This window comes from Ammospiza nelsoni, chromosome Z, assembly GCF_027579445.1.
Source record: "Ammospiza nelsoni isolate bAmmNel1 chromosome Z, bAmmNel1.pri, whole genome shotgun sequence".
Taxonomy (NCBI): Eukaryota; Metazoa; Chordata; class Aves; order Passeriformes; family Passerellidae; genus Ammospiza; species Ammospiza nelsoni.
In genome coordinates this window covers 88,379,917-88,406,111 of record NC_080669.1, presented here as the reverse complement: position 1 = coordinate 88,406,111, position 26,195 = coordinate 88,379,917, and the positions used below count along the sequence as shown (strand labels likewise).

Genomic DNA, 26,195 nt, shown 5'->3' with positions numbered 1-26,195 from the left:
TGTTGAGGTTTTGGTTGCTCTGTTCCTTGTTCTTTTGAAAAAACTGCATAGGCACAAATTAAAGACAATCTTCGACTTTAAGAGGACTTGAGTTGTCAAATGAAGCAGCAATTGTACTGGCTTTGCTTTGTTCTCATTCTTGTCAACCCTTTATTTGAGATCTGCTTCCGAAAACGTCCGAGATGTTTGTAGAACACAGTGTGGGACTCGTTTGCTTCCTGACATGCTTCCTTGGTTTTTTTTTTTTTTTAATTTTTATTTTATCTTTCAATGGAACAGTTTGTTGCAGAAGAAGTAGGTGCAGAAAACGTTTCTTTGGTTTCGATTAATAGTACATAAAAAAGTCTCAAGTGTCTGTGGCGGAGCCCAGGCCGGTCAGCAGCCGGCGGCCGCCGCCAGGGCGGCAGAGAGGGCCTGGGGCTCGCCAGGCCCCCCCGGCGCCGGCCAGCCACCCGCACCTGCGGCCACAAGGACAAATGGCAAGGTATAAACATCTTTGGCTTGCAGAAATCCTGTCTCTTTGGTGTGCTGTGTTCCTGCCGGCTCGGCGAGCTGGCAGGGAAAAGGAACTTAGGGATGCGATAGAGCTAAACGCGGCACATCTGAAACGGTCAGTGGCATCTGAAGGGCTTGTTTCTGTTTCTTTTCCTGCTTGAAAGTACCATAAAATACTGATAAAATGAACAAAAATACACTGAACGCTGAAAAGGTTTCGGTAACAGCTGTTGCTGAGGAGAAACCAGATTCCCAGAAACTAAAAAGGATGTAATAATGTAAATTAATCTAAGTTCCAAAACATAGTGTTTGCTCCATGAACTGTAGCAGTTCCATCGACCTCCTGAGTGTGCCTTAGGTACAAGCACAGAGCTTGTGAGGAACTGCCAGCTGTGCTGGAGGCTCGTGCGCTGTTCCCGGGATGTCAGGCTGCAGCTGGCACAGCCGCCCTGGGCAGCCCAGGGCCGGGCTGTGGCTGGAGCTACCGGCTTTGTGCTTGATGCTTCGAGCTCAAGAGAACTGAACTTTTCTGATCCAAGAACAAGCTGATTAAATTAAACTAAAAAACCGACCAAAAAAACCTCAAATCTGATCTTTCCCTAAAACACGTAACAAAAAAACATGCCTGAGTTTAAAAACAGGGTCTTGGGTTTTTAGTATCTGACTTTGTGCTCCGTTGTCGTGTGGCCGCAGGGTGGTGTGGCCAGCACACAGCAGGCGCCGGGCACGGGAGGCTGCCGGGCCGGCCACGGAAACCCGGGGCTCAGGAGAAACCTGCCTCAAGAACAACTCCCCTACGTTTCAGACCTGCTTCGCCTGTCCTGAGCATAGTATTGTGTGGAGAGAGGTTAAAGCGGAGCCTGCGCCTGCTAAGACTGAGAGAAGCCGTAGGAGTGGGACCAGCCGGGCTGGGCTTGGTTGCGGGGATTGTGCTTTAGTCACCGGCGCGGGGCCACGCTGCTCTCCGCGCTGTGCCGGCCGCGCCGCGCCCCTCACGCCTTGGTGCAGGTGCTGGGGGCCGAGGAGGAGCCCCCGGAGCTCAGGTCGTCCTGCCACTTCTCCAGGCTGCGCCGGCGCGCGTTCATGAAGAAGTTGCTGACGGTGGTGAGCTCCAGGCCCAGCTGCTGGGAGATGGTGATCTGCATTTCTTTGGAGGGACGCTTGTTCTCCTTGAAGATGGCGAAAAGCGTTCGGCGCTGGAGGTCCGTGAAAACCAGGCGGGATTTCTTCTGGGAGTTGTTCCGCTCTTTGTTGGGCTCTTGCTCTTTGCGTTTGCAGGCTGGGAGAGGGTGGCAGAGACAGAGAGAAAGCGTCAGGGTGGTGCCCACAGACCCTGCCAGCCACCCCGATGGCAGGCACTGTCACATGGTGTGGGCAATGTCACCAGCTGAGCCAGCACCATGCTGGCACGTGGGACCGGAGGGCTCCCAGAGGAATCCAGTGGGCTGCATTGCTTTTACATCCCCAATACCTCTCAATAGCCAGGAATAACAGCTGTACGTTAGTTTAGTCCCTTGAAACAGCCCAAAGCAAACCCCAGTCAAAGCTCCAGTAGCAGCAACTTTGCGTGAGCACCAAGGGGAAAAAGCACCAGGGAGCTCCCAGGGCAGGCCCTGGCTCACCTGGCCCTGCCCTGCTCCTCCCCTGCAGTGCCAGCACCCCAGGGCACCGCTCCCATGCCTGTCCCCTTCCCGGGGCATGTCCCGAGGGTGAAGCCAGCCTCAGAGCTCAGGTCACGCAGGACAGCAGTGCTGGGCCATCGCTGAGCCCTGCTAATGGATCCTAAACCCCATTCGTATTAATAGCTGCTCTGTATTTATTAGCAGAGAGAGAACAGCAAGTGCTGAAACCAATACCGCTGCCGGAGCACACCCACACTTAAAAATAGCCTGCCCAGGCCGTCTGCAGCGGGCACAGAGAGAAAATCCATATGTTGATGTGGTTAGGTAATGTGCTGGGACAAAATGAGCCCAGAGAATTGATAAGCGGGCGGGTTTTAAGCAGCCCTGTTAAATAATTCTGCAGGTCTGGAACGTGAAATGAAGCTGGCCCAAAAGTAAAAATCAGACTGTGGAAATGTCTGTGATTAACCCAGTCAGGGCTGTACCTGTGTGGAGCCTGGCTCAGCCACTGTGGCACTGACTGTCTCCTTCCATGCAGGGACAGGACCTCAGAGCATTTCTGCAGGAAACTGGGGGATTTTCATGGAGTGGCTGACCCTGACCCCTCCCAGCTGCCAAATTCCAGTGGCTGCAGCCGAGCTGCCTCTGGGAGGGAGGTGAATGTCAGACCTCAAAGCACCCCAAAGCACAAGAGAAGGCTGGTCCTGAGAGTTGGGCTGAAACCAGACAGGGGCTGTGGTGAACGTTCCCAGCACACCACGGCAGCAGGAAGCAGCAGGGATGCTCCTGTGAGCATCAGCGTGAGCCTGCCCCTGGCCCCAGTGGCCAGACTCACCTCTCCAAGGCCATTATCCCACAGGCAGCAGGAGGGAAGGGTTTGGGCCCTCTGAGTGCACCCCTGACACTGCACAGATAACATCCAGCTGCCTGTCTGAGCTGAAAAAGCAGATGTTAAGCTGGGTCCACTTGGCCACGTGTCCAGAATCCAGGAGGTGATGTCCCTGGTGCTGGGGACATGATGAGCAGCAGCATCTTTGCTGCAGCTCCTAATCGGTTCCGGGACACTGGGACGAGTGGAGTGTTTCCTACCATCACTAATTTATGTCCTGAGATACTCTGCGTTTTACAGTTATTGGTATCTGATAATAAATAATGCAGAGGTATGTGCTTTTTGATGCATTCAGTAAATACTTTGCTTGAACTGTTGAGTTTGCTCTTGAAAAGGCCCCACAAAGGCAAATGCTGCGCCTGACGTGCATCTCTCAGCAGAGAAAAATGGGGTGAGCACTCTAATAAAATCAAGTGATTTTCCGGGAAGAAAGAGAAAGGTTTTAACAGCAGAGGGAAGGGAAGAGACCATCTGGATTCTAAGCACAATTTGATTTATTAGCTGTGGTTAAACCTGAACATATCTTATGGAAGAAAATGGACAACCGGCAAGAACTGAAAGCCGTAACTGTGGAAAAAATATACATAAAAATATAAAAGAAAAGTTTTTTCTTCTGCATTGGTTTAAAGATGCTCTTCAATAGAAACAACAGGAACTGCTCAGAACTGGGGCCAGTGCTGCTTCCCTTAGATGGACCAAAGTGGAGCCCCACAGCTTGAAGGGCATTAGGAGGATGCAGGGACCCGACACTGCACTGTGACACCCTGAGTATCATCACACTGAATTTCCCTGACTTTCTGCAACAATGACTCTGATTTTCCATTTTCTTCCCCACAAGAGAGGAACCTAGCCAGCCCAGGCATTCCAAAATGCCAGAAGTCCTGAAAAATACCGAGAAGCTCTAGTGCTCAGCTCAATCCCACCCTGTGAGCCCCCTGCAGCCACGAAACAAAGAGCAGGGGCTAAGCAGGAGCCAAGCAGAGACCAATGTTCCCTCAGTCCAGCAGTATGTCCTCACTCCCCACTGTTCCTAAGGACAAGTGGTGAATATTGATCTGCCCGTGTGGTTTGTGTGGGTGCAAAGTCACCCAAACCCAGTTATCTGTCTGATGGAACTAAAACTGCTCCTCTATTCGATTTTGGAGAGGACTCAGTGAGAGGGAAATGTAATTACTCTGGTAATACTGAACACAATGAAATGACCATCAAAACATTTTATAAAGATTTAAAATGTTTTTCTCTTGCTGTGATTCACTTAAAGCAACCCCTTGTATATCCCTGTTACTACAATCTTTTAAAAACTAGGCCTCAGAAATCAATTTGATTACCTCTCTGAATTAAGTATGCACGAATGAGAGCGATTGAGATCAATACAAATTAGGTTAAGTACTCCGCTGTGTACAAAATCATTATGGAACAAGGAGCAATCAGAATGAAGATGCAAATAATCACATTGTCGGGGTGGGCAGCCTCTGCTGCTCATCCCTGCTGCTGCACACACACCAAACTCCTCATTTTTGAAACCCTAGGAATGCCCTTGATGGCATTTATCCCAAAAAACAGATTGGATGTGTAGCACAAAGTTAATTCTGTTCTTCCAGGGAAGATCTGCTTGCTCATCCATTGTAATGGCGAGGTGTTCCCTGTCTGGAGATCCAGGATTCCTGCAGTGCTCTGAGAAGTTCACACCAGGAAGGTGTTCTCTTGGTACCCCACCTGCTGTTTCCCTCCCAGCACAGAGGAGAAGGTGTGTGGGAAGCCCTCCTCTGCTCTGCCTTCACCTCCTGCAGCCCAGCGCTGCCTGCCAAAGCTTAATGCCTCGTGCTCCCATCCCATTATGAGGGGATGAGAACTGCTGGAAAATCACCGCTGCTCATAAATATGTTCCCTGCTTACTGAGAGATATTTTGGTCTTGGAGACAATTTGCGTTTTGGGAACCTGCCAGCCTCTATCGCTTGTCTAATAATTCCTCTGAGCAGCATTTACCAGTGGTTTGAGTCCCTTTTTTCACAACGGAGCAGTTTGATTTTATAGCTCAAAACCCCCAAACAACCCCAAAACACTCCAATTTCTTTTTTGATTGCATTTCTCTCTGCCATCAGCGAGTTGTCTGGCTGATGTTATCACCAAACCCATTTGAGATTAGTCTGTTTGGTATGATTTCTGTGTGCAAACCCCTCTATAAATCAGAGAGCCTTTTATGTGAAAGTCTGCAAGATGGATAGAGCTGGATACAAAATCTTTTACCTTGGAAAAAGAGATGTATTATCTGTCCCGTTGGATATAGAGCTTTCCCTGCATATTCATCGCCCAGGTATGATGGGCTTTTTCCAGAGAAGACAGGAGACAGGATGGGAGCCTTAAATACAAACACATTGCTATCAGAAGGAAGGGAGTGTTCTTCTTCGCTGTGTCTAGTGGGGATAAGATGAGAAGCAAAGGGTTTAGAAGACAAAAAGTGAGATTAAGGCCAGTCATTAAGGGTTTTTTGTACCTGTAAGCCCTGGAAGAGATCGCTTAGGTAAAAAATCCCCCTCTGGATATGCTGAAGAAAGGGGCAGGCTGTGAGGACAAGCGATGCCTGCAGTCCCTTTCAGCCCGGAGCTCCATTCTCGGCACACCTGCAGAGCCCCGTGTGCACTCTGAAGGCAGCTCCAGGGGAGCTGCTCTGATGAGCGGCTGCTGCTTTAGTGCTCCGAGCCCGGCACAGCCGTGCTGGGGACTGCAGGACGCTTGTCATCTCCCTGTAATGGCTAATTGGGAGGGAAGGAACAGCTCCTGCAGCTGCTGGATGGCAGCAACATCCAGGACAAGGGTTTGTGAATAGCACCAGGGAGGAGCGCCAAGGATGAGCACCCGGGGCCACAGCGCGGAGCAAAAACACTCCTACAGAGGGTGGGAAGGACCGACACCGGTTACTGGGAAATAATCCTGTTGGCAAAAATGTTCTCACCTCTATGCATTCCTCAACAAAAGTAAATTGTGGCAATTTTCAGCTGGAGAGGAATACTTGAGACTGGGATATTTCAGTTGAAACAGTGATGGGCAAGAGATACAGGAAAAAAAAAAAAGAGATGCTGGGGGGAAAATCTTCTAAGGAAAACAGCTTCAGAATGAGTAACACTTGATGGCAAATTAATTGTTTCTTTTAAAAAGTAGGGGAGAAAATACAGAAATGCATTTAAGCCAAAATGTACTCAGAATGAACTTCATCAAATAATCAAGAAACTGATAAAACTCGTTTGCTTTGCAAAAACAGGATTCAGATTTCTGTGTGGCAGAAACGCCTTCAGAAATGATGTGGAACAAAGAGCTGGGGCAGGGGATGATTTCGGAAAGTTGGTACATGAGAAATACAATTTATCAGCCAGCACCACAATTTACCGCATGGATTGCTCAAACACAACCACTAATCTATAGCTGAAGAGAGCACCAATATTTCAAGCCACTAAGCACCTTTCAAAGAACCTTTACATACCTGTATATTTAGTTCAGCACTAAGAAATAGCTTTATAAATAGGTAACGTGCCTGATACAGATGTTATCGTGCCTAATTTTTAGCTGGGGATGCAGACAACATAACAGTCTCAAAATCCAGGGAAGAAACATTTGGTAGGGCACAAAGAGGCAGAGGATGGCGGACAAGTGTGCACAGCCCACTCCTCACTATGACACCCTCTCCTCGGCTGGGGCACCTGGGGGTGCAGGGGCTGAGCCCTGGGATGTGGCACTGCCACCGCCCGCTCCTGGCACTGCCACGCACGGCTCGCCGGGCACAGGGGACCCCGCGGTCTCGTCTCGCTGCCGCTCCCGCTCTCCTCCTCCCTTCCCTCCGCCCCTGCTCCGGTCCCTTTCCGCCGCTCTCCGTGGTACTGACAGGGCACGGAGCGGGATCGGGCAGCTCCGCGCTAATGAACCGCTGATGGTGTTTCGGTACAAAAGCGTTTCATCATCAATAAGGCACCGCAGAAGGGAAACAGGCGGCGGGGCGCTCTGCTGACCCCGCAGAAATGTACGGATTGTCCGTCGGGGCTCTCCCGGGGCCGTCCCGAGGGGGCCCCGCTCTGCCGGTGCGGCCGCGGCCGGGCTCGGGCACCGGGAGCCGGCAGGGCGCTGTGCCCGCGGAACTGCCCCGCACAGAACGCCCACACCGCCCCGACAGAGGGCTCCTAAAGACCCCCGAGAAAAGACAATGAGCACAGAAATAATAACACTACATTGGATTAGGTTAGAGTAGGATAGACAACACTATATATCTTCTATAATAAGAAAAAATGCTGATCACACCCGCATTGCTACTGCTCCCACAGGGAGAGGGGGATTTCCCTTCAAGGACAGCAGATTTGCACCCCTCTTGGGGTGGGTGGTTGATGGGTATTTTTTGTTTTTAAACACCTGAAATACTTGTGGCTTTTTCCCCATGCTCAGGGAGATTTAAGCAAGCGAGCAAAGGGGGAGAAGGAAACACTGAGGCAATGGGGCCGCATATTCACACGTGGTAATAAAAGGAAATTAAAATAATCGATTTTCTGAAGGGAAAGGTAATTTGCAAAGGTCTTTCCCGCTCCATGGGGAGTCCATGGCCACTTAGCACCTGAGCTCTCTCCAAACTTTACTTCTGGATGCAGAGGCATTCAGGGGGCCTGGTAAAGCAGAGACCCAAAATTATACAGGCATAACTCTGCATGCAGCTGTGATTCCTGATTTTCTGCTCTATATGCAGGGCTCCACGGGGAACCCCCACCCGGGACCAGTGCTGGGAAGGAAAAGCACCAGCCACGTTACTGGAAATGAGCCGGCTCAGGTTCCAGATCAATGAAAACTGGGTCCACGCGTTGATGCTCCTGTTGCCAGCATTAATGCTCTTTTAATCTTCTAAACATTATCTGCATCGATTTCCCTCTCCATACACGTTTGTTTGTGAAGGCGACATCACCGCGTGCTCGGCAAAAAACCCGAACCCCTTGTGTCGCTCTGACGCCCCTATCAGAGCCCGGCACCTTCCCCTGGCTGCAAGCACAGAGGAGCCGGATGCCCGCGGCTGCTGGAAGGGACAGCCGAGTTTGCAGTCAGCGCTAGAGCCGAGCAGGGGATCAGCGTCCCTGTCCTGAACCGGGACTGCCCCGCATCCCAGAGAGACCGAGCACTCTCCACGGCGTTCTGGAGACCCCAGGCCGTGGGTGTTTAACCCGCAGCACCTCTGCTTAGAGGTCGGCCAGGGATTAAGGCCATCAATCATGCATGGCTCCTGTTCGCCCTGCTCTGCCGCACCCCAGCCTCTCCGGCAGCTGCCCCTCGTGAGGGAACTCCCTGTGCCCATCTCCCCACCGGAGAGACCCCCGGGGCCCCTCAGAGCCCTCCGGCTGGGCCGGCAAGGCGGGCAGCCCTGGGAACAGCCCGCTGTGTACCTGCCCACTGGGAAACGATCTGCCCTCGTCGGGATCAATTGAAATAAAAGAAGGGCGGTCTCGGTGGCACAAATATCCCGGGATTTTCGTCGCTGTCAGAGCAGAGAGCCCCGGCCCCTGGCCCCCACCCTATGCTGCGGTTTGTCCCACGCGTATCTGCCCGTGCCACAGTCCCCCGTGTCCTTATACTGCCACGTCCAGGGTTGCGCGGTTCCCGGGGAGCGGGAAGGTAGCCCCGGCCGTGCTCCACGGCAGGCCCCGGTCCGCACCCGCGCGGGACCGGCCGAGGGGCCACCACCGGGCACCCACCGCGCCGCGGGCGCACCCCGCGCGGCCTCACAGCTCTCGCCGGGTCTGTCCCGCTGCCCTCGGGTGCGGGCGCTGCCGGGGGCGGTGCGAGGGCCGGTACCGGAGATCGGTACCGGGGGTTGGTACCGGGGATCGCTGCCCGCGCCCCCCCCGCGGCCCCCGCAGAACAATGGGGGCTGCGGCGCCCCGCGACCGCGCCAGGGGGCGCCCGCGCGGCCTCCGCGGACAATGCGGCCGGGCCGGGGCCGCGGGGGCTGCGCGGGGTCCGGCCCCCGCCCGCTCCCACCGGCCCCGCCTGTCCCGGGACGCGGAGCCCCCGCCCGGCCCCCGCGGTGCGCCCGGCAGGCGCAGGAGGGATGCTCACGGAGAGCGCGGTGCGGTGCCGAGTGCGCACCTTCAGCACCCGGCCCTGGAGAGCAGCCCCGGCCCCGCCGCCCGGCGGTGGCAGCGGAGCGCGCCTCTCCGCCGCCCCCGAGCCCCTCACAGCCCCGCCGGACACAACCGGGGTGCGCGGTGCCGCGGGAGGAGGGGACCGGCTAGCTGCGCACAGCCCCGCGGTTCACGGCGGAGCGGGGAAGCGGCCGGGCCGGGCCGGCGGAGGACACACTGCGGGGCCGGCCGGCCGCTCGGCGCTGCGCTCCGAGGGTCGCGCTGCGCTCCCCGCCTGGCACCGGTTTGCACCTACCTGCTAGCCGCAGGGCAGACATCCTCTGGAACTCCGGCTCCTGCAGCCACTTCCACATCCTGCGGAACGTCTCCCGGCCGGACTTGAGTTTACTCCAAGGCTTGGGGTTGCGCAGCAAGTCCGAGAGGGTCCCCTGGGAGCGGCACAGCACTCGTTGGGCGAAGATGGCCTGCGGGATGCTGTAGCGCTTCAGCTCCGCCGTGATCCTTTGTGCCACCTCCTTGGTGTTGATCTCCTCCAGCTGCCCCGCGCCGCTCCCCTGCGGGCCGGCGGCGGGGGGCGGCCGCTCCCGGCCGGCGGGCAGCGCGGGGCCGTGCGGCGGCGGCGGCCCGGGGGGCGCGGGGTGGTGCGCGCCGTTCAGGGGCGGCAGCATGGCCGGGGGCGTCCCCAGCCCCCGGGGCAGGTGCTGCTCCCCCCGCGCCAGCATCGCCGCGTGCGCCTCGAAGTTGGGGCTCAGCATCTTGTCGTGGCCGGGCGGCCCGTAGCCGTGCAGGCCCTGCTGGGAGCCAGGGAGCGGGCCCAGCCCGTTGCCCAGCGGCGAGAGGCTCTGCCCCACGGCCGGCACCTCCTTGTAGGGCCCGTAGAGGCTGTTGACGGCCGGCAGCCCGCGCTCGTCCCGCATGAGCGCGAAGCCGCCGCCGGCGCTGCCTGGCAGGCGCTGGTGGTGGTGGTGGTGGTGGGCGTGCGGATGGGCATGCGGGTGGTGGAACTTGTCGGAGACGGCGGAGATGGGCGGCAGGGGCTGGAGCGGCGTCAGCGTGGTGTAGGTGCCGCTCATGCCCATGCCGGGCGGCGAGGCCTCGCAGGGCACGCTCATGGCGTGGTGCAGCGGGATGGAGAGCTCGGGCCGGTACTCGGCGGCGCCGTCCAGCAGCGAGGCCATGCTGGGCACCATGGCGGGCCGGGTGGCGGGGGGCAGCTCCTGGTGCGGCGGCGGCGGCGGCGGGGGGGGGCGGCACCCGGAGCGGCCCCGCGCTGCGGCCGCCGTGGTGAGGGCTGGGGCTGCCCATCATCTCCGGTTCGTGCCCCGCCGCCCCGTGCAGGCTGCCCAGCGGCTCCATCGCCAGCTCGGGGTTCATGGCGCACGCACCCGGTTCCCCGCCCAGGCACCGCCGGCCGCCGCGCCCGCTCCTCATCCGCTCATCGGGGCGGCGGCCGCCGCGGCCCGGGGCCGCCCGCCCCACGGGCAGCGGCGGCTCAGCCGGGCCCGCCGCGCCGGCCCCGCGCCATGTCCTCGCCTCGCCGCCGCCGCCGCCGTCTGCGGGCGGCGGGAGCTGTCCGGGGCCGCTCCGCCCCGGCCGCGCCCGCGGGGCCGGGCTTGAGCCGCGGGCGGGCGTGAGGGCGGGCGTGAGGGCGGTGGGAAGGGCGGGAAAGGCGGGCGCGCGGGAGCATTGGTGGGCTGAGGGTCGGGGGGCGTGGCCTCCGTGAGGGGACGTGAGGGGAGGGCGGGGCCGTTAAAGATTCCGCCGCCTTTGTAGCGTGCGGTGCCGCCGGGAGCTCCCGGGATCGGCCCGGAACCGGACCCGGCAGCGGCCGGGGGTCCTCCCGTACCGCCGCCACGGGGATATGCGGTGACGGCTGCGCGGCGGCCGCGCGGCTCTCCTCCCGGCAAGCGGCTCCGCATCCCCCGGTCCCTCAGCCCAGCCCTCAGCCGGCGGCTCCCGGGGCCCCGCTGAACACAGCCGGCCCTGCTGCCTCCCTGTCCGCTGCTGCAAACCAAGGTACAGCGCTGATCTGTGCTGTTGGTTATTGGTTATAGGTTGCCTTAAATGCGGCTGAATTCGGGCTCATTAATAAGGTGTGATGAATGTACCTCACCCGGGGGTGGATGGTGAGTCCCAGGAGCCCGCCATCCCCGTGCCGCCCGCTGGCACACGGCTGAGGGGTCCCGCTCCCGGTGCACACACACACGGACAGGCGCTCTCCCCTCATCCCAGGGAAGGGCCGGTTCTCCGGGCCGCCCTCAGCCCCGCGCCTGGCAGGGGCAGCGCTCAGCTCCGCAGGGCACGGGGCGTGCGGCTGGCAGCGCGGCTCTGCACAGGGGCAGCGCGGATGGGAGCGGACAGGGACCGGGACCCGAGGGGACAGCACACCCTGGCATGCAGCTGGCAAGCGGGGACTTGCCTGCTATGGCACAGCCCGTGCAGGGCCCCTGTGCCAAGACACACCGGGTCGGACTGTGCCCGCTGCTCCCAGCCGTGCAGTTCACTGCTTCTCCTTTAATCAGCAGCAGCAACAGCAGTCTTGAGTGTCTTTGAGTTTTGTGTAGTCCTTATCTCGGCCCTGATAACCGTCCCCGTATTTGTGAAAGTCCCACCTCCGCTGGGTCTTTCCAGTAACTAAAAGAAGGAAATGGGTAGAAATGTCACCTTTTGGACCCTCGATCATCAGGCCACTCACTCTCCAGAGCGCCTGGTATCTCCTTGCAAACAGGTTGTGTATGACAGGGCCCAGTTTCCCTACAGATTAGATCCCAAAGGATAATGATCAGTTTCTTTCCATGCTGTCATCACAATGTCTCTGGAGCTCCCGGGGTTTTCTGAGCTGCTTTTTGGCACTATCAGGCGGGTATAAAGTGGAGTTCCCCCCACCCCAGCTACTCCTCCCGCTGCCAGCTTGTGGTGAGGGGAAAAAAAGGAAGACAGAAAAGAAAGCTCTGGCGTGAGGTGCCTTTGTTCAGGGCAATTTAGGCGTGAAATCTTTTTGTCCTTCCTAAAGGAAGGCAAAAGTTGCGGTTGATTTGGAGAAAAAAGAGGCGAGTGCAGCGCTCCTGAGTCGGAGGTGCCTTTGTGGGCAGGCGGGAGGAGGGTGGGTGGGCAGACCCTGATGGGGATCTGGTGCCGCACATGAGCTGGTGTCTGTGTCCTCCCCTTTCCTCTCTTTTCCACTCTTTTCCTCTTGCCTTGCCTTCTTCTCCAACAAATTCATCAGGTCTTTGACTTTTTCTTTCCAAACCTGCACCTGATGGCTGTGTCCCCTGAGGATGTTTTGTTACACACCGTAGTGTCAAAGTCTGGTGTCTTTCCAAGTTAATTTCAAAACCTTCCTGGGGATCAAGGTGTAAACATCCTGCGTGGTGCAGCTGTAGCCGAGGGTCCGATCTGACGGGCAGTGCCTGCCCCCAGAGGCAGGAGGGTGCCGGGTGTCCTTTGTCACACAGGCAGGACAAGGTGCCGCCGAGCTGGCAGCTGGGCACGGTGGGCAGGAGCGGTGCCGGGGGGCCGGGGGCTGCTGCTGCTGCTTCCAGCCCAGCGAGCTGGGGCTGCCCAGCGGGACAGCGTTCCCTGCCTGCATGGCTGCCTTTGCCAGAGGCTGTCCCTGCTCCTGGGGGAGGGAGGAGGGGGTTTCTTTGTTAGCTTCCCTTCTCCTGTCTGCCTGCAGCCAGCCTCCCCTGCCACCGCCGGGTGTCCTTGCTCCCCCCAAGAGGCAGCGGTGGGGTGGCCAGGGATGGCAGGCTGGGACAAACCTGGGGAGTGACCTGGCCTGGCTGAGCTTTCTTGCCCAGCATCCCTCTGGTTTGGGCTGTGGCTCCCCTGGGAATATGAAATTTAATTCCTCTCCTCTTTTGTTCTCTGGAGTTTTCTGTAGTGTCCTGCAGCACCCGCACCTGACCCAAACCATGCAGGAAAGGGTGACTGCAGGGTGACACCTCAGTGCAGGACACGGCACAGGCACAGAGAGTTCTCCTCTAAAGCAGCTGGCCAGGGCCTGCAGGTGTCATTTTCACCTGCTTTCAAACAAACGTTGCAAGTGTTTTCTTTGGCATTTTGAAACTGGTGTCACAAGCCCGTTCTCTGCAGAGCGAGCAGCTTCAGCCCCTCAGGACAGAGCTGGACATGGGGCAGGGGGCTCAAGCCATGCTGGCCACTGGCACCCTCCAGCCCCAGCACCCATGGCCAGCAGAGCCTTCCTCACATTTACCAGCGGGAGAGGAAGGAAAGGATTTTTCCTATGCCATCCCCATACCCAAATTGGGTTATAGGACTATAGATCCCTGCCTCTCTGCCAGAATGGTCTCAAGGATAAATGTATGGGCTGTAGTGGGTGTTAGTGGTGGGACACAGCACAGACAGCACAGACAGAGCATCTGGCATGGCTCTGCTCCTGTGCCTGCCAGCCTGGGGGACTCGGTCCTGGGAGTTCATGTGAGCTCCTAAAAACACACGGCAGAATTCCTGCCAGTGAGGGCACTGCAGTGCTGGAGCCAGCAGCAGGTCACCTGGAACAAGAAATAGCAATGGGCTGTAAGATGTTCCTGGGGATGTATTTCACCTTAATGAGCAAATACCCTGAGCCAATCACTGCCCACATTCCCACACTTTTTATCTTCACCTATTTCACAGGAGTGCAGAATTTGATCCATCACACCAAGCCTGTTGCACTGCATAATTAAATATAGGCAGCATTAAGCAACACTTTTGGCAACTCCTCTGGTGAAGTTTTCCAGTAAAACCTATCAGTGGCCCTGAGCAGTTTGGGAAATAATAATAAGGAAGAAGCAGAGGCAGTGGAGTTTTACAGACTCCCAATGCACAAGAAACCATTTTATTTAAAAACAATGCATTCAATATCAGGTTATGGCACATGAGTCAATGCTGCAGGCACATCTCACCACGGGATCACACTGAGAGCTCCTGAGCCCCGATGCTCGTGCCGAGGGGAGCCAGGGCACCAAGTGCTGTGCTCCAGCCTGGGCTGGGGACACACTCGGCCTGGGGACACACAGAGCCTGGTGCCAGCCCTGGGGACACACACAGCCTGGTGCCAGCCCTCAGCCCCTGTCCCAAGGCTCTCCGTGGTCATGGGGCTGGAGCAGATCCGCTTGCAGCGTCCTTCCCACCACTCACCTGAAAGGTGCCCTGGCCCTTTATGAACATCAGCCATTGAAAAATAAACGATGCTTTTAGTATGGCCCTTACTAATGAAAACTTTATTACAATTATGGCATTTTTTTCTTTTTTTTATGTTTATATTTTTTATCGAAAACAACTCCGTCAGGCATTGAACTGTAGAGCCATTGAAAGAAAGACACATTCATTTACAGAAAACCTGCTTTTTCCTGTTTGCCCTGTTTTTGCAGCCTCCATTCACAGTTAGCTCTGTTTCACAATCTCCTGCTTTTTGGCTTAGTGTTACAACTAAACCTGGTAGCCAAATGCCTGTTTTCATCTGCCTTGCTACCATTCACCAAGGAGATGCAAGCAACAAAAACAGAGAGCCAAGATGTATGAAAGAAGAGAGGAAACATGTATTCCCAGTCCTATGTACACCCCCAGCCCCTTGGCAAAGGGGCTGGAGAGGAATGTGGCTGCCACTGGACGCTGTCCTGGCAGCCCAGGGCCAAGCAGGGTCTCCCAACAGAGGGAGCAGCTCAGGAGAACTTGTCTGGATTTTGGAGCCTCAAATGTTTTGTACTTACAGGTATTGATCACGCTGCATTAGCTCTGTTGGCTTGTCTAGACATTCAGTCATGGGAAGGAGAGTTCTCTCATGCAGGAAGGTTTGGGGCCAAAGAGAGGGAAGGTGATGCCACTTGCAGGGGCCACTGGCTGTCCTGAGCGAGGAGGGCAGCTCCCAGCACCTTGTAAATAACTATTAAATAAATAATAAAGATGCTTTTTTATTAATGCAAAGGCATTTGTGCTGGAGAGAGGCAGTCCCAAAGAGCCTCTTCTCCTCAGCCACTGTCTTGTCCATCCCCTGCCATCCTCACCTCTCCCTCAGAGCCCACCTGGCAGAACAAAAGCTGTGCACTTTGAGATGGTTTTCCACCTTGCACAAGCTTGGGCAAAAGAATATTGATACTAAGAAGCAATTTACTTTGGGCTGTGCTGCGCCATCGATCACGGGGCAGAAGTCCCCATTAAAATCAATGATTCTGAAATGTTCAATGTGGGTCTGGAGCATCGATGGGGAGTTTTGCTTAAAAATCAATGATGTAATATGGCATTCTGTCAATAATTTTTCTGTATTCCCATTTCCAAATATTTGCAGTCAGTTTTGTGCTTCCTTCTCTGCATTTGGTGCCTCTTTGTGCTTTTGGAAAGTTCTGGTGGTGACACCAGGACTGGCAGGGAGTTCTGCCCCTCTCCAGGACCACGGGAGGTTCCAGAACTGTATGGAGCACACTGCTCCCCGCTTTCATGCCAGTATAATGATAATAGCTCTCATTTCTTTAATTTGCTGAGGAGAACTGATGGGTCCCCACAGGAAACTGGTAAAAGGCCTCTTGATAAAAATACCTGGCATTTAGAGAGGCCAAGAAGGGTCACTCAGGGTTTGGAGTGACCCTTCTGCCCCCGTGGGCTCTTTGCCTTTAGGATTGGAGTTGCTGGGCACTGCTTTACCATGGGTCTCAGTGACCAGCACGGCTGTTGTACAGCTCCATAGGAAACAATGGCAGAAATTATTAATTCCTGCCCTTCATTAACGACCAGAGCAGAGCTCTTCTCTCCCTGTGCAATTTCTGGCTTGGGGCAAAACCATCTGTGTGCTCCAGCACGTGGAGAAGTGTCCCTGCAGTGGTGCCTGGTCACTGCCAGCCCCACCACTCCCAGAGGCAGTGACCCCACAGCCCTTGCTGGCACTGGGGGGACATCACCACTGCCCCACTGTGGCTCCATGAGCTGGGAAATGTGGGGTATTTCCAATGAAGGAGAAAGCCACCAGCTCCTTCTCCACCCAGGGGTGTTGGGGAGAACCATCCTGGCTGCAGTGGGCACCAGGACATGCCTGGGCTGCTCAGCTTGGGTGCTGTGCTGGAGATCTCCTTCCTCATCTCCTATGTCTGAACACAGGTAAAGAAGCTAAGGAAAATTAACTTGTGCCATTTTAAATACTGGATTGTGCATCTTCTGTCATTGTGGGGTCAGTTCTCACTCAGAACAGTAAAAAATGGTTAAATACTTGCCAGCATAGTCATAAGAAACCCAGTTATTTCCCAGGCTCCTTTATCCTGAGACGTAATGGCCAACGCTCCCCAACTGTAAGTGACCCTATTGTTTGTCCTGTCCCCAAACAGCTGGATTTCCTGTGGTGCCAAGGAAGCAGCTGCCCTGTCTGCCTCGGAGTGCTGCTGGTGATGGGGAAAGGGGGACACTGCTCCAGCTGGCTGACTGGTAAGTTACAGACATAAATGGGGAAATTTGGTCATGGCATTGCCTCTTCCCTGCGCTCCAGCTCTGCTCACTTCCCTACAAAAACTGGTTTTAAAAATCCCAGCACCTGGCTTCCATTTTTGCCCATCCTGCCAGTCCCTGCCCAAGCAGAGGGATGAGGTTTGGGGCTTTTATCACCAAATAGGTCTCCAGAGAAGCCTAATTCTGTATATTGTGGTGGTTTAAGTTTAAAATCAAATGACAGAATAGCATCAGCTGGATGGGAATGAACATGCCTCCATCTGTCTAGTCTGGACTAGGATCTGTCCCGAAAAGGAATTAAAACACTGAAGTATTCCAAGAGTGATATAAACACCTAGCTAAGGTATGAGCCACTTTGTGACCTTCTTCTTGTTATTCTTTAAAAAATGTAAAATTCAGTAAATAGGAAAATACCCAAGTGGTGGAAATCAGGATCCACACTGAGGAGCTTGCGTGTGACAATGCGCTGGAATTCCGAGTGGCTTCCTCCATCGGCCACGGCAACGCTGAGCTATTGACAGCAACAGATACAAAAGAAGCAAAACCTTTTAAAAGTAGCATTTCTAGCTCTAATGGCAAGGAACAATAAAATTATTTAGGGTGTTTAGTAGAATGCTAAAATATGAACAGATATTAAAACATACTGAGTGGCTTATCTAGAAATGCAAAATGTTTCAACTTTGCAGCTGCACAAATCGCATCCACAGAACATGATAAAAGCTTCTGCACCGCTAAATACGCTGAAACCTTGGATGAGCAGTAGCTGAAAAGCATCTTTAAATTATGGAAAAGATTCTAGGGTGGGTTTGTTTTCTTTTTAGAATTCGATCTGAAGAACGTTTAATTTGGTTTTGGGCACTTTTTTAGACAATTGTTTGGCACTTCAAGATTTAGGTTCTTAGGCACAATGCGACAAGGTGAGTTTGGCCAGTCCTTCACCGTGCATCCTGTAGAGCAGCTGGAACTCTGCAGGCAGCTGGTGGGACTCCTGCCACTTGGTGGTGAACTTGGTTCCCTTCTTGTCGTAGTAGTGGTACGGGAGGTCCTCCCGCGTGTTGGGGTCGAAGGCGAAGGGCCAGAATCCGTACAGGTGGATCTCGTCACAGATGGCCGAGGCCAGGGTGTACATGAGGATACCTGTGCTCAGCCGCTTCGGGGACAGGTGCTTGTTCCGCCAGTACCTGGGAAAACAAGAGGGACTCAGACTCAGGCTGCTCAGAAGTAGCTGGAGGCTGTTCTGAAGCAACCACAAAACGTCAGTGGCTCTCGCAAGCAGTGCTCCTGACTAGCCAGATGTGCCTCCCACATCAGGCATGAGGGGGAAAATCGTTAGGAGATGTATTTGGCCACCCACCTGTTAACGTGCTGCATGATATTTCCTGGCCAAGCCAGCTGGACCTTTAGCTGCCCTCTGTGCTCAACAAAGAAGTCAACCAGTGTTCTTGTGACTGTCGCCGACGTGTGGAAGAAAAAAGCGGGGATCCAAAGGATGGCCCCGTCGAGCTTTTTCAAACTTAGAAAGAAGTTGTTGCGATCCTGAATGGTCAAGAGGTTGTTGTAATACTTCTCCAGGATGCTGGGGTTGAAGGTGGTAAGGTTGGTTTTCCTTCCAACATCTTTCTGGAAAGCCTCGGTCGGAGCAAAATTGCAGCGGAAGACAAAATCCGATTTATCAATTTCCTGCCCGCACTGGCTCCCGGTCAGGATCCCGCTGTTGCCGACCACGGCACAGATGTTGTAGTGCTTGTTCATGATGGGAGACACGTCAGGCAGCAGAGACCTGAAGTTATTGCTGATGGCAAACACATACTTATGGCTGGAGTAATCGTAGTGCATCAGCTGCCCGATCCGAACGCTGCTCTTGATCAGAGAAAAGTTTTTGATGACGTCAACATGCTGAAGGATTTCTTGCCTAAAACAAGAACAAAATAGCAGAAAACGAGGAGCTCTATTTACCCTTTTTTGCAGTGGATTTGTTTGCCACCTAGACTTATGTTTTTCCTTTTTTTAATTTAAAGTGTACTGAAGTAGTTTCCTGAGCAACATGGTGCAGTGGCTTTTAAATCAATATAAATAGATGGGAATGAGGGAGCTGGCTCCTCACTTTTAGGTCCACTTGGATTTACTGGCTGGTGCCTACTGATGCCAGCTCAGGCTGTGCCTGTGCCTCTTGGAATGGTGTCAGGATTAAAATATGGGATTGGCTGCTTAGGACAAGGGGTGCAGCTCCCATTACAACCCCACAGCCACCCAGCACTGCACTGCCCTGTCTGGGCAGTGACACAGGGTAGGCACAGCGTTCTGCTGGGACTCTGTGTGCCTCTCATTCCTGGCGCAGCCACAGGGCACGTGAAACAAACCCAGGATATCCAACTGAATTGACAGGAGACAATTTATATATATTTATATTTATGTTTTCATTAACAAGCTTCCAATCACAAAACCAAGCGACAGTCACTGTCTCCATCTATGCAAATATAATTCCTTAATTCATATTTGGGCAAGCACAGCAGCACTTTTAGGAGGGTTATTAGGGATACTTACAAAGAAAACAAAACCAACCCTGCTTGGGAATTTCCCTTGCAGGGCATAAAATTAGAAACTGAATAGGACTTTATTTACTTATGTTTATGGAAAACAAACAACCATTCCTCCAGCTCACATCCCCCAATGTCTGAGCATTAATGGAGTCCCACTGGGTGCCCTAATTATGGGTTCTGGCTGACGGACAAGTGCAAAGGCAGCTCCTTGAGGCATCAGCTAAAATCATCCGAGGGGTAGCACAGGAGCAGGCTTATGGAGCTGCTGGTGCCAGGGATGGAGCAGCACCGAGGGGGGCCACTGTCACTGTCACACAGCCTGGGAGATCCTGGGAAAAGATGGGACTAAGTGCCAAGGGCAGTACTTGTCCTGCTGTCCTTGGACTGTGGCCTGAAGGGAGGAGAAGAGCCCAAACCCTGCACTGAGGGGTGCAGCAGCCCCATCCTGCCTGGCCACAGAGCCAGATTCCTGCTCCGCAGGTGGGACACGTGAGCAGAGCCACCAGGCAGCCCCTAAACCAGCAGGCATTTGGCAGGACAAAATTACAGTCCAACATGGCAGTAGCTGTCCTAAATGGCTACATGGTTTTATTTTCTTTTACAGAAATGCTAAATATATGCAATCAGCAAATAGATGTATGTATAAAGAGCACAAAGCTGTGTGCCTGCCCCCGCAGCTGGAGCGGAGCTGGAGGCAGAGCAGCACTGCACTTGCTCAGAACTGCCAGCAGCTGGGAACTTTCTCTGTGTGCCTCTGGCCTCCATGAGCACAGCCTTTCATGGCTTTACAGGCCAAATGCTTCCACTCTTAAACCACTGCTATTTATCCTGGAGTAATGACAATTCCAGTTGCACACCAGGAAACTGGGTCACGTTCTAGTACAACAACTAAGTGTGTTGCAGCCTGGTGTCCTGCTCTGAAATAATCCAGTCTTTCGGGACAGCTGCAAGTGTCTAGGGGAAAGCTCTGGTTCAGCCTTTGTCTCTTGCCGCTGGCAATTTCCTCAGAGCTCGGAGCACTTAGCAGGGTGCTGCGTTCCCTTAGCTGCCCGGAGTGCTTAGCAGGGTGCTGCATTCCCTTAATGCCGCTGGGAAGGGGCACGGCCGGGCCGGTCAGTGCCCAGGCGCTGGCTCACCTCTGGTGGGCAAAGGCGCTCCGGTTGAACACCCACTTGGAGGGCTTGTCCTGCAGCTCTTGGCCCAGGGAGTTGGTGAGGGGCACGAACGAGGGGTCCAGGAACTTCAGTGCAAACTGAGACCTGCAGGTGGGCACAGACGCCAAAACACGCACACACATGGGGACACATGGAGTCATAGAGACAGCCATGCACACACATGTACACATGGAGACCCAGAGACAGCCATGTACACACATGGGGACACATGGAGTCATAGAGACAGCCATGCACACACACGTACACACATGGAGATACAGAGATACCCATGCACACACATGGGGACACGTGGAGTCATAGAGACAGCAATTTTCACATATGTACGCACGTGGAGACACAGAGATACACATGTACATACATGGGAACACATGGAGACAGAGATACCCATGCACACACATGTACACACATGGAGACACATGGAGACACAGAGACAGCCATGCACACACATGTACACACATGGAGACACATGGAGACACAGAGACAGCCATGTACGCACATGGAGACATTCATGCACATGCATGGGGACACATGGAGACACAGAGACAGCAAATTACACACATGGAGACATCCATGCACCGACATAGGAATGCATGGAGACACAGAGGCAGCCATGCACACACATGGGGACACATGGAGGCACACACATGGAGACACCCACGGATAGACATGGGGACACCCACGCACATACATGGAGACACTCATGCACACACATGGAGACACCGGTGCGCAGCCATGGGGACACACATGGAGACACCCACACACACATATGGAGACACATAGAGACATGCGTGCAGCACCCATGAGGACACCCCCGCAGACACAGAGACGCCCACGCAAGCACACAGCACACGTGCACACACAAACCACACACACAGACCCCCACAAACCCGCAGCCCGTTACCGGCCGAGCCCGACCCGCCCCCGCGGCCGCCGCCATCAGCACCACGGAGAGCGCCCGGCGCCGCCGCCGTGCCGCGGCCGTGCCGGTGCCCCCGCCCGCCTCCCCGCAGCCCGGCCCGTGCGGTGGCCGCTCCCGGCGCCGTCCGGTCCCGCTCCGCGCCCCCCTCGCTGCCCGGCCGGGCCCGGCCCGGGCCGCCATGGCGGGCCGCGCCTCACCGGAATCCCGCGTGGAACATGTACATGCGGGGCCCGGCGGCGCGGGGCGCCCCGAAGATGTTGTCCTTCTTGAGCGAGACGTAGCTGATGAGGGACAGGATGAGCAGCGCCACGCTGAGCATGACGAGCCCCAGCACGCTGGCCACCCGCACCATCTTGCAGCTCCGCATGCCGGAGGCGGCCCCGCGGCTGGGCGGGTGCGGGGCGGCCGCGCCGCTACATTGGGGGCGGCGGCGGGGCCGGGGCCGGGCCGGCTCCGCCGCGCTCGCAGGAAAATGGAGGGACGGGGCGGTGAAATGGCAGCCGGGAGCGCCCGCACGGCCCCGCACGGCCCCCCCGCTCCCCCGGCAGCCGCGGCCGGACGGCCTCGGGCGCAGCCCGGCGCCCCGGTGACCCCCGGCAGGCCCAGCGAGGCCCGGCAAGGCCCTGTGCCACCCCCGGCCCCAGCGAGCCCACCACCGACACCAGGTGTCCCCTCGGCGTCCCCAGTGTGCCCTCAAAAGCCCCAGTGGCCCCCGGAAAGCCGCAGCACCCCCCAACGGCCCCGGGGTGTCTTCCAGAGCAGTTCTCAGCCCCAGTGTGCCCTCAAAAGCCCCAGTACCCCCCAACAGCCTCGGGGTCTCCTCCGCAGCAGTTCCCCCCCAGTGTGCCCACCCTGACATCCCCAGTGCTCCCCCAGCAACCCTAAGGTGCCCAGACCACCCTTCCCACTGCCTTGGGGTGCCCAAGTGACCCCCAAAACCTTGTGTGGCCCAGTCTGGCAGCCACAGGGGCCCCCCTGGGCCCCACGGACCACCCCCCCAGATATGCATGAGGGCTGAGCATGGCTCAGCCATGGGGAGGCTAGACTGCTGGGGACCCTGTGCTTCTACTGGGGACCCTGTGCCTTTGCTGGGGACCCTGTGCCTCTGCTGGGGACCCTGTGCCTTTGCTGGGGACCCTGTGCCTCTGCTGGGGACCCTGTGCCTCTGCTGGGGACCCTGTGCCTCTGCTGGGGACCCTGTGCTTCTACTGGGGACCCTGTTCCTCTACTGGAGACCCTGTGCCTCTGCTGGGGACCCTGTTCCTCTGCTGGGGACCCTGTGCTTCTACTGGGGACCCTGTGCCTCTGCTGGGGACCCTGTTCCTCTGCTGGGGACCCTGTGCCTCTGCTGGGGACCCTGTGCCTCTGCTGGGGACCCTGTGCCTCTGCTGGGGACCCTGTGCCTCTGCTGGGGACCCTGTGCTTCTACTGGGGACCCTGTTCCTCTACTGGAGACCCTGTGCCTCTGCTGGGGACCCTGTTCCTCTGCTGGGGACCCTGTGCCTCTGCTGGGGACCCTGTGCCTCTGCTGGGGACCCTGTGCTTCTACTGGGGACCCTGTTCCTCTGCTGGGGATCTGTTCCTCTGCTGGGGACCCATGTCTGGGTGGGTGCACGGCATGCTCAGCTCCCATTTCCCTGTGACACTGTAGATCCCGGGTGGCACATACGGAGCTGTTGGAGCCTGTGCTGGGCAGTGTATGCTCTGAGCCAGCTCAGAAGACCCCTTGCTCTTTAAAAGCTGGTGTTTGGAGCATGGGTCATTAAACTGCCCCCTAAACCACAGAGCAAATCCCATGTGAACTCCAAGAGAGCCTTTTGCATTCCCAGGGATGTCTCTCATGAGCACGACCTCTGCATGCTGCATCACTCTCAGTGTTTCTTCAAACTCCATTTTTCCCCTCACAAAGGTCCCCCCCCCAGCCCACTCTGCCTCCAAGCCCCGAGTTCACTGAAGTGCCTCATAAATAATAGATCCTGTCTTTGTAGCCCCGTCCTTGCTCTGGGCTATTTCCTACTGCTCTCCATGCACGGAGCTCTCTTTGAAGAGCAGGAACACGAGGAGCTCGCAGGGTTTGCATCAGTGAAGTTCTGCCTGCAGTGGGAGTTGGGCCAGAGCACAGCCTGAGGTCTATATCCCGCTGCTGTGGGATGCCTGTGGCTTTGGTGGAGCGAGAGAAAAGGCTGGGAATGCAGGAGATAGCACAGGTTTAAGACAGGACATAGGCATTTTATGTGGCTGTCACCTGGTGTCCCTTATTGCCCACCAAGTGCACGGTGTCCCCAGCTTCAACATGGATATAATGTTGTCCCAGTGGAATCCAAGGCTTCCCAGGATAAACCAACTGCACACTTTTGCTTTAAATATTTTAGCAATCAGTTCTATAACGTTTACTATTATCTCCTGTAGTTTCTGACCTACAGTCCTGCGGTAGGAATAAACCCCAGAGTGAGACTGTGAAGCTGTAGTGTCACAGTCCTGTTCACTCTCCTGGCTTTTCTCTTTCAGGAGAGTTCACACCTACTGGACTGGGAAAGACCATTCAGTTCCAACCCCTGCCCTGGACACCTTCCACTGGACCAGGTTGCTCCGATCCAACATGGCCAACAAGAGAAGCAGCACCACTGTGGTGTCACTGCTTTTGGGGACAGCTCAGCCAGACTAAGGACATTGATGGCACTCTGATCCTGTGTTTGGACCCATTTTCCCCCTGATTCTGCCCATGCAAAAGAGATTTGGGAGGACCTTGTGAAGGTGTTTTGGTAAGAAATGTTGAAACTCTGCCGTGTGCTGCAGCCTCTCCCCTGACCCTCAGTGAGCTCCAGCCCCACCAACAAGTTGCAGTGGAAACAAAGGCAGTTCTTGCTTCAGATTCTTCAGAGATAGCAATATGTCAGGAGCCCCTGGAGAGGCCGAAAGTAAATGAATCAGTGCTAGAAAGTGAAGGATATCATCCGTGCTGAATGGTGAAAAGGAGTCCTGAACAGTATCTTCATTGATTTTCCTGTAATTGACACAGAGCTCGGCTCGCCGGAGGCTGCAGCAGGAGCGGGGAGGCCCAGGTACCGCTCCCGCCTCAATTAGGCAGCTCGGGGCTGGGGGCAGCTCCACAGGAGCCACAGGGCCACAGGGTGCTCTGCAAGCTGCCTTGGGGACTAGGGGCAGCTAGGAAGGACGTGTCCCAGGCTGTCAGCAACTTCCCACCAGTCCTGGGATAGTCCCGGGTGCTCCGAGCCCTCAGCTGGTGAGAAACACCGGCCCTAAAGTCAGGAAAATCCAGCGGGGCAGTGGCAGGAAATCTGCTTAGCTGAGATCTGAGGCTCTCCTAGGAGAAATGTGCCTCGTGTGTGAAAGCTTTCAGCTGGGCAGCAGGACAGACAGACTCTCCTGGGGCAGAGTCCCTGGGCAGCAGGGGTGGCACTGCAGGAGGGATGGGTCCCATCGAGGAGAAGCACAGAAGGATCCTGGAGCATCAATCACTTCACAGCCCAGCACAGGAACCACCTGTCAGGTTGGGTGAGTGCTTAGGAAAGCTTCCCTCTTTTGACTTATTCATGCAAAAGGTACATGGTCTTTATAACAGCTCAGGAAACTTGTGCTTTGGAGATTTGCCCACACTGAAATCCCCTTTTTCCAGGCTATCTTTGCAATTTCCCTCCCTCCTTTGAAGCTGGTATTTGGGGTCTCCAAGCATAAGGGGGTCTCGGTCTGCCTCACAGCACTCCAAGTGGTTTTAAAATCTCTTTAAAACCAGGTGCTTGTCAGCCTGCTGGGGTGTGAAGATCCATGAATTTATTACCACGAGTATGCAGGATTACAGCAGCTCTGCTTGGGCTGCTAAGGTGTTCCCGGGGGAAGGGTGTGAGGAGCGAGTTCCTGCCGCTCCTGGGACACCCTGCTGGGCTGAGGAACCCTCACACGCCGGCCCTTGAGGCAGTGGGAGCAGCCACGGAGGCTGGAGCCAACCGGGGCACAGCGGGGACACCGCCGTGTGTGCTTGGGACAGACGGAACCCCAGCGAGGCCTGGGCCGGATTCAGGCTGGAACCAGGCGGGATCCCAGTGGGACCCATGCATGACCAGGTACGATTGCAGTGGGACCCTGGCAGGAGCCAGAGAGGATCCAGGCGGGATCCAGGTGGGATCCAGGCGGGATCCAGGCGGAACCCCAGCGGGACCTCGTCCTCCTGAGCCCCGCGGTTTCCCTGAGTCACTCCCTGCCCGGAGCCCCGCGTTCCTGCTGATGCAGCGCCGGGGTCACTAAATGCTTTGTTGAACGCCTGCCCGCATGTGCCTAAGTGCTTTCAGCCTGGGTGGCTGCTGAATCAGGTTTCCTGGGACAATTATTTTGAACATAAGTACCCAAAGTCTGCTCGAGTCCTTTTCTAAGTGCTTACGTTATTTTGTTTTAAAAACCTGGCGTTGCATCCTTATCCCTGTGGTCAGAGCCGTCGTAGGGATGTACTTATTTTAATTATATTTGGAAAAATGCTTGCTGGGCACAACAGGCACGTCTCTCCTCCTGACTCTAAAACGTGCAGTGATTTCTCTCAGCCTGTGAGCTCTCACCCTTCTGGCAGTGCTAGGAGCCCACTGAGCCCCTGATGGGGTCACATCCCATCAGGAATCTTTGGGAATTCAGTGCCAAGCCTCAGTGGGACACAACGGGAACAGTCCTGGTGTGCCCATGAGGAGGGATTGGGGTGTGTGTTGCTACCTCCTGCACTCACTGCTGCTCTTAGTGCAGGACCAGGGTTAGTTGAGCCAGGCCTGGCAAGGCTGGCTGCTGGATGAGGTTCCTGGGGGCTCAGGAGGACACGGCTGCCCCTGGAACAGGGAAATTGCCAGTTCCCAGGTTATTATTCACTCTCCACCTGGTTCAACCACCAGGAATTTACTAAAGGCTTCAGGGTTTAAGCTCATTATTTCTTTAATAGTTTATTACATCCTAAAACCATCCCACCACCTGGTTTGTTGCGCTGCATTAATGTCTCCCATGCCAATTGCTTCACCT

General features: G+C 55.6%; 2 protein-coding genes across 3 annotated transcripts; both read right to left on the bottom strand.

The window, feature by feature from the left end:
• Positions 1–1,487: 1,487 nt before the first annotated feature.
• On the bottom strand, positions 1,488–10,488 carry ONECUT2 (one cut homeobox 2). Its single transcript, XM_059492808.1, has 3 exons — positions 10,384–10,488; positions 9,410–10,328; positions 1,488–1,774 (listed from the first exon to the last, which is right to left on the bottom strand). Exons 1-3 carry the CDS (start codon positions 10,486–10,488, stop codon positions 1,488–1,490), a joined length of 1,311 nt encoding a protein of 436 aa, XP_059348791.1.
• A 3,486-nt stretch (positions 10,489–13,974) lies between these two features.
• ST8SIA3 (ST8 alpha-N-acetyl-neuraminide alpha-2,8-sialyltransferase 3) lies at positions 13,975–21,549 on the bottom strand. Of its 2 annotated transcripts, XM_059492910.1 has the most exons (4): positions 21,380–21,549; positions 20,225–20,347; positions 17,903–18,460; positions 13,975–17,729 (listed from the first exon to the last, which is right to left on the bottom strand). In XM_059492910.1, exons 1-4 carry the CDS (start codon positions 21,547–21,549, stop codon positions 17,447–17,449), a joined length of 1,134 nt encoding a protein of 377 aa, XP_059348893.1. In that variant the 3' UTR covers positions 13,975–17,446. The 2 variants fall into 2 exon arrangements, with proteins under 2 accessions (XP_059348893.1, XP_059348892.1); XM_059492909.1 differs by lacking the exon at positions 21,380–21,549 and having other exon boundaries at positions 20,225–20,826.
• Positions 21,550–26,195: the final 4,646 nt, after the last annotated feature.

Excerpts from the sequence above, each read along its gene's own strand:
- ST8SIA3 (XM_059492909.1), bottom strand. The coding sequence starts at position 20,769 with ATGTCTCCATGTGCGTACATGGCTGTCTCTGTGTCTCCATGTGTCTCC. Across the intron at positions 18,461-20,224 it reads AGCGCCTTTGCCCACCAGAG|GCAAGAAATCCTTCAGCATG; the intron begins GTGAGCCAGCGC and ends TTCTTGTTTTAG. Across the intron at positions 17,730-17,902 it reads ATCATGCAGCACGTTAACAG|GTACTGGCGGAACAAGCACC; the intron begins GTGGGTGGCCAA and ends TTGTTTTCCCAG.
- ONECUT2 (XM_059492808.1), bottom strand. The coding sequence starts at position 10,488 with ATGAACCCCGAGCTGGCGATGGAGCCGCTGGGCAGCCTGCACGGGGCG. Across the intron at positions 10,329-10,383 it reads CTCACCACGGCGGCCGCAGC|CTGCCCCCCGCCACCCGGCC; the intron begins GCGGGGCCGCTC and ends CCGCACCAGGAG. Across the intron at positions 1,775-9,409 it reads GTCTGCCCTGCGGCTAGCAG|CCTGCAAACGCAAAGAGCAA; the intron begins GTAGGTGCAAAC and ends ACCCTCTCCCAG.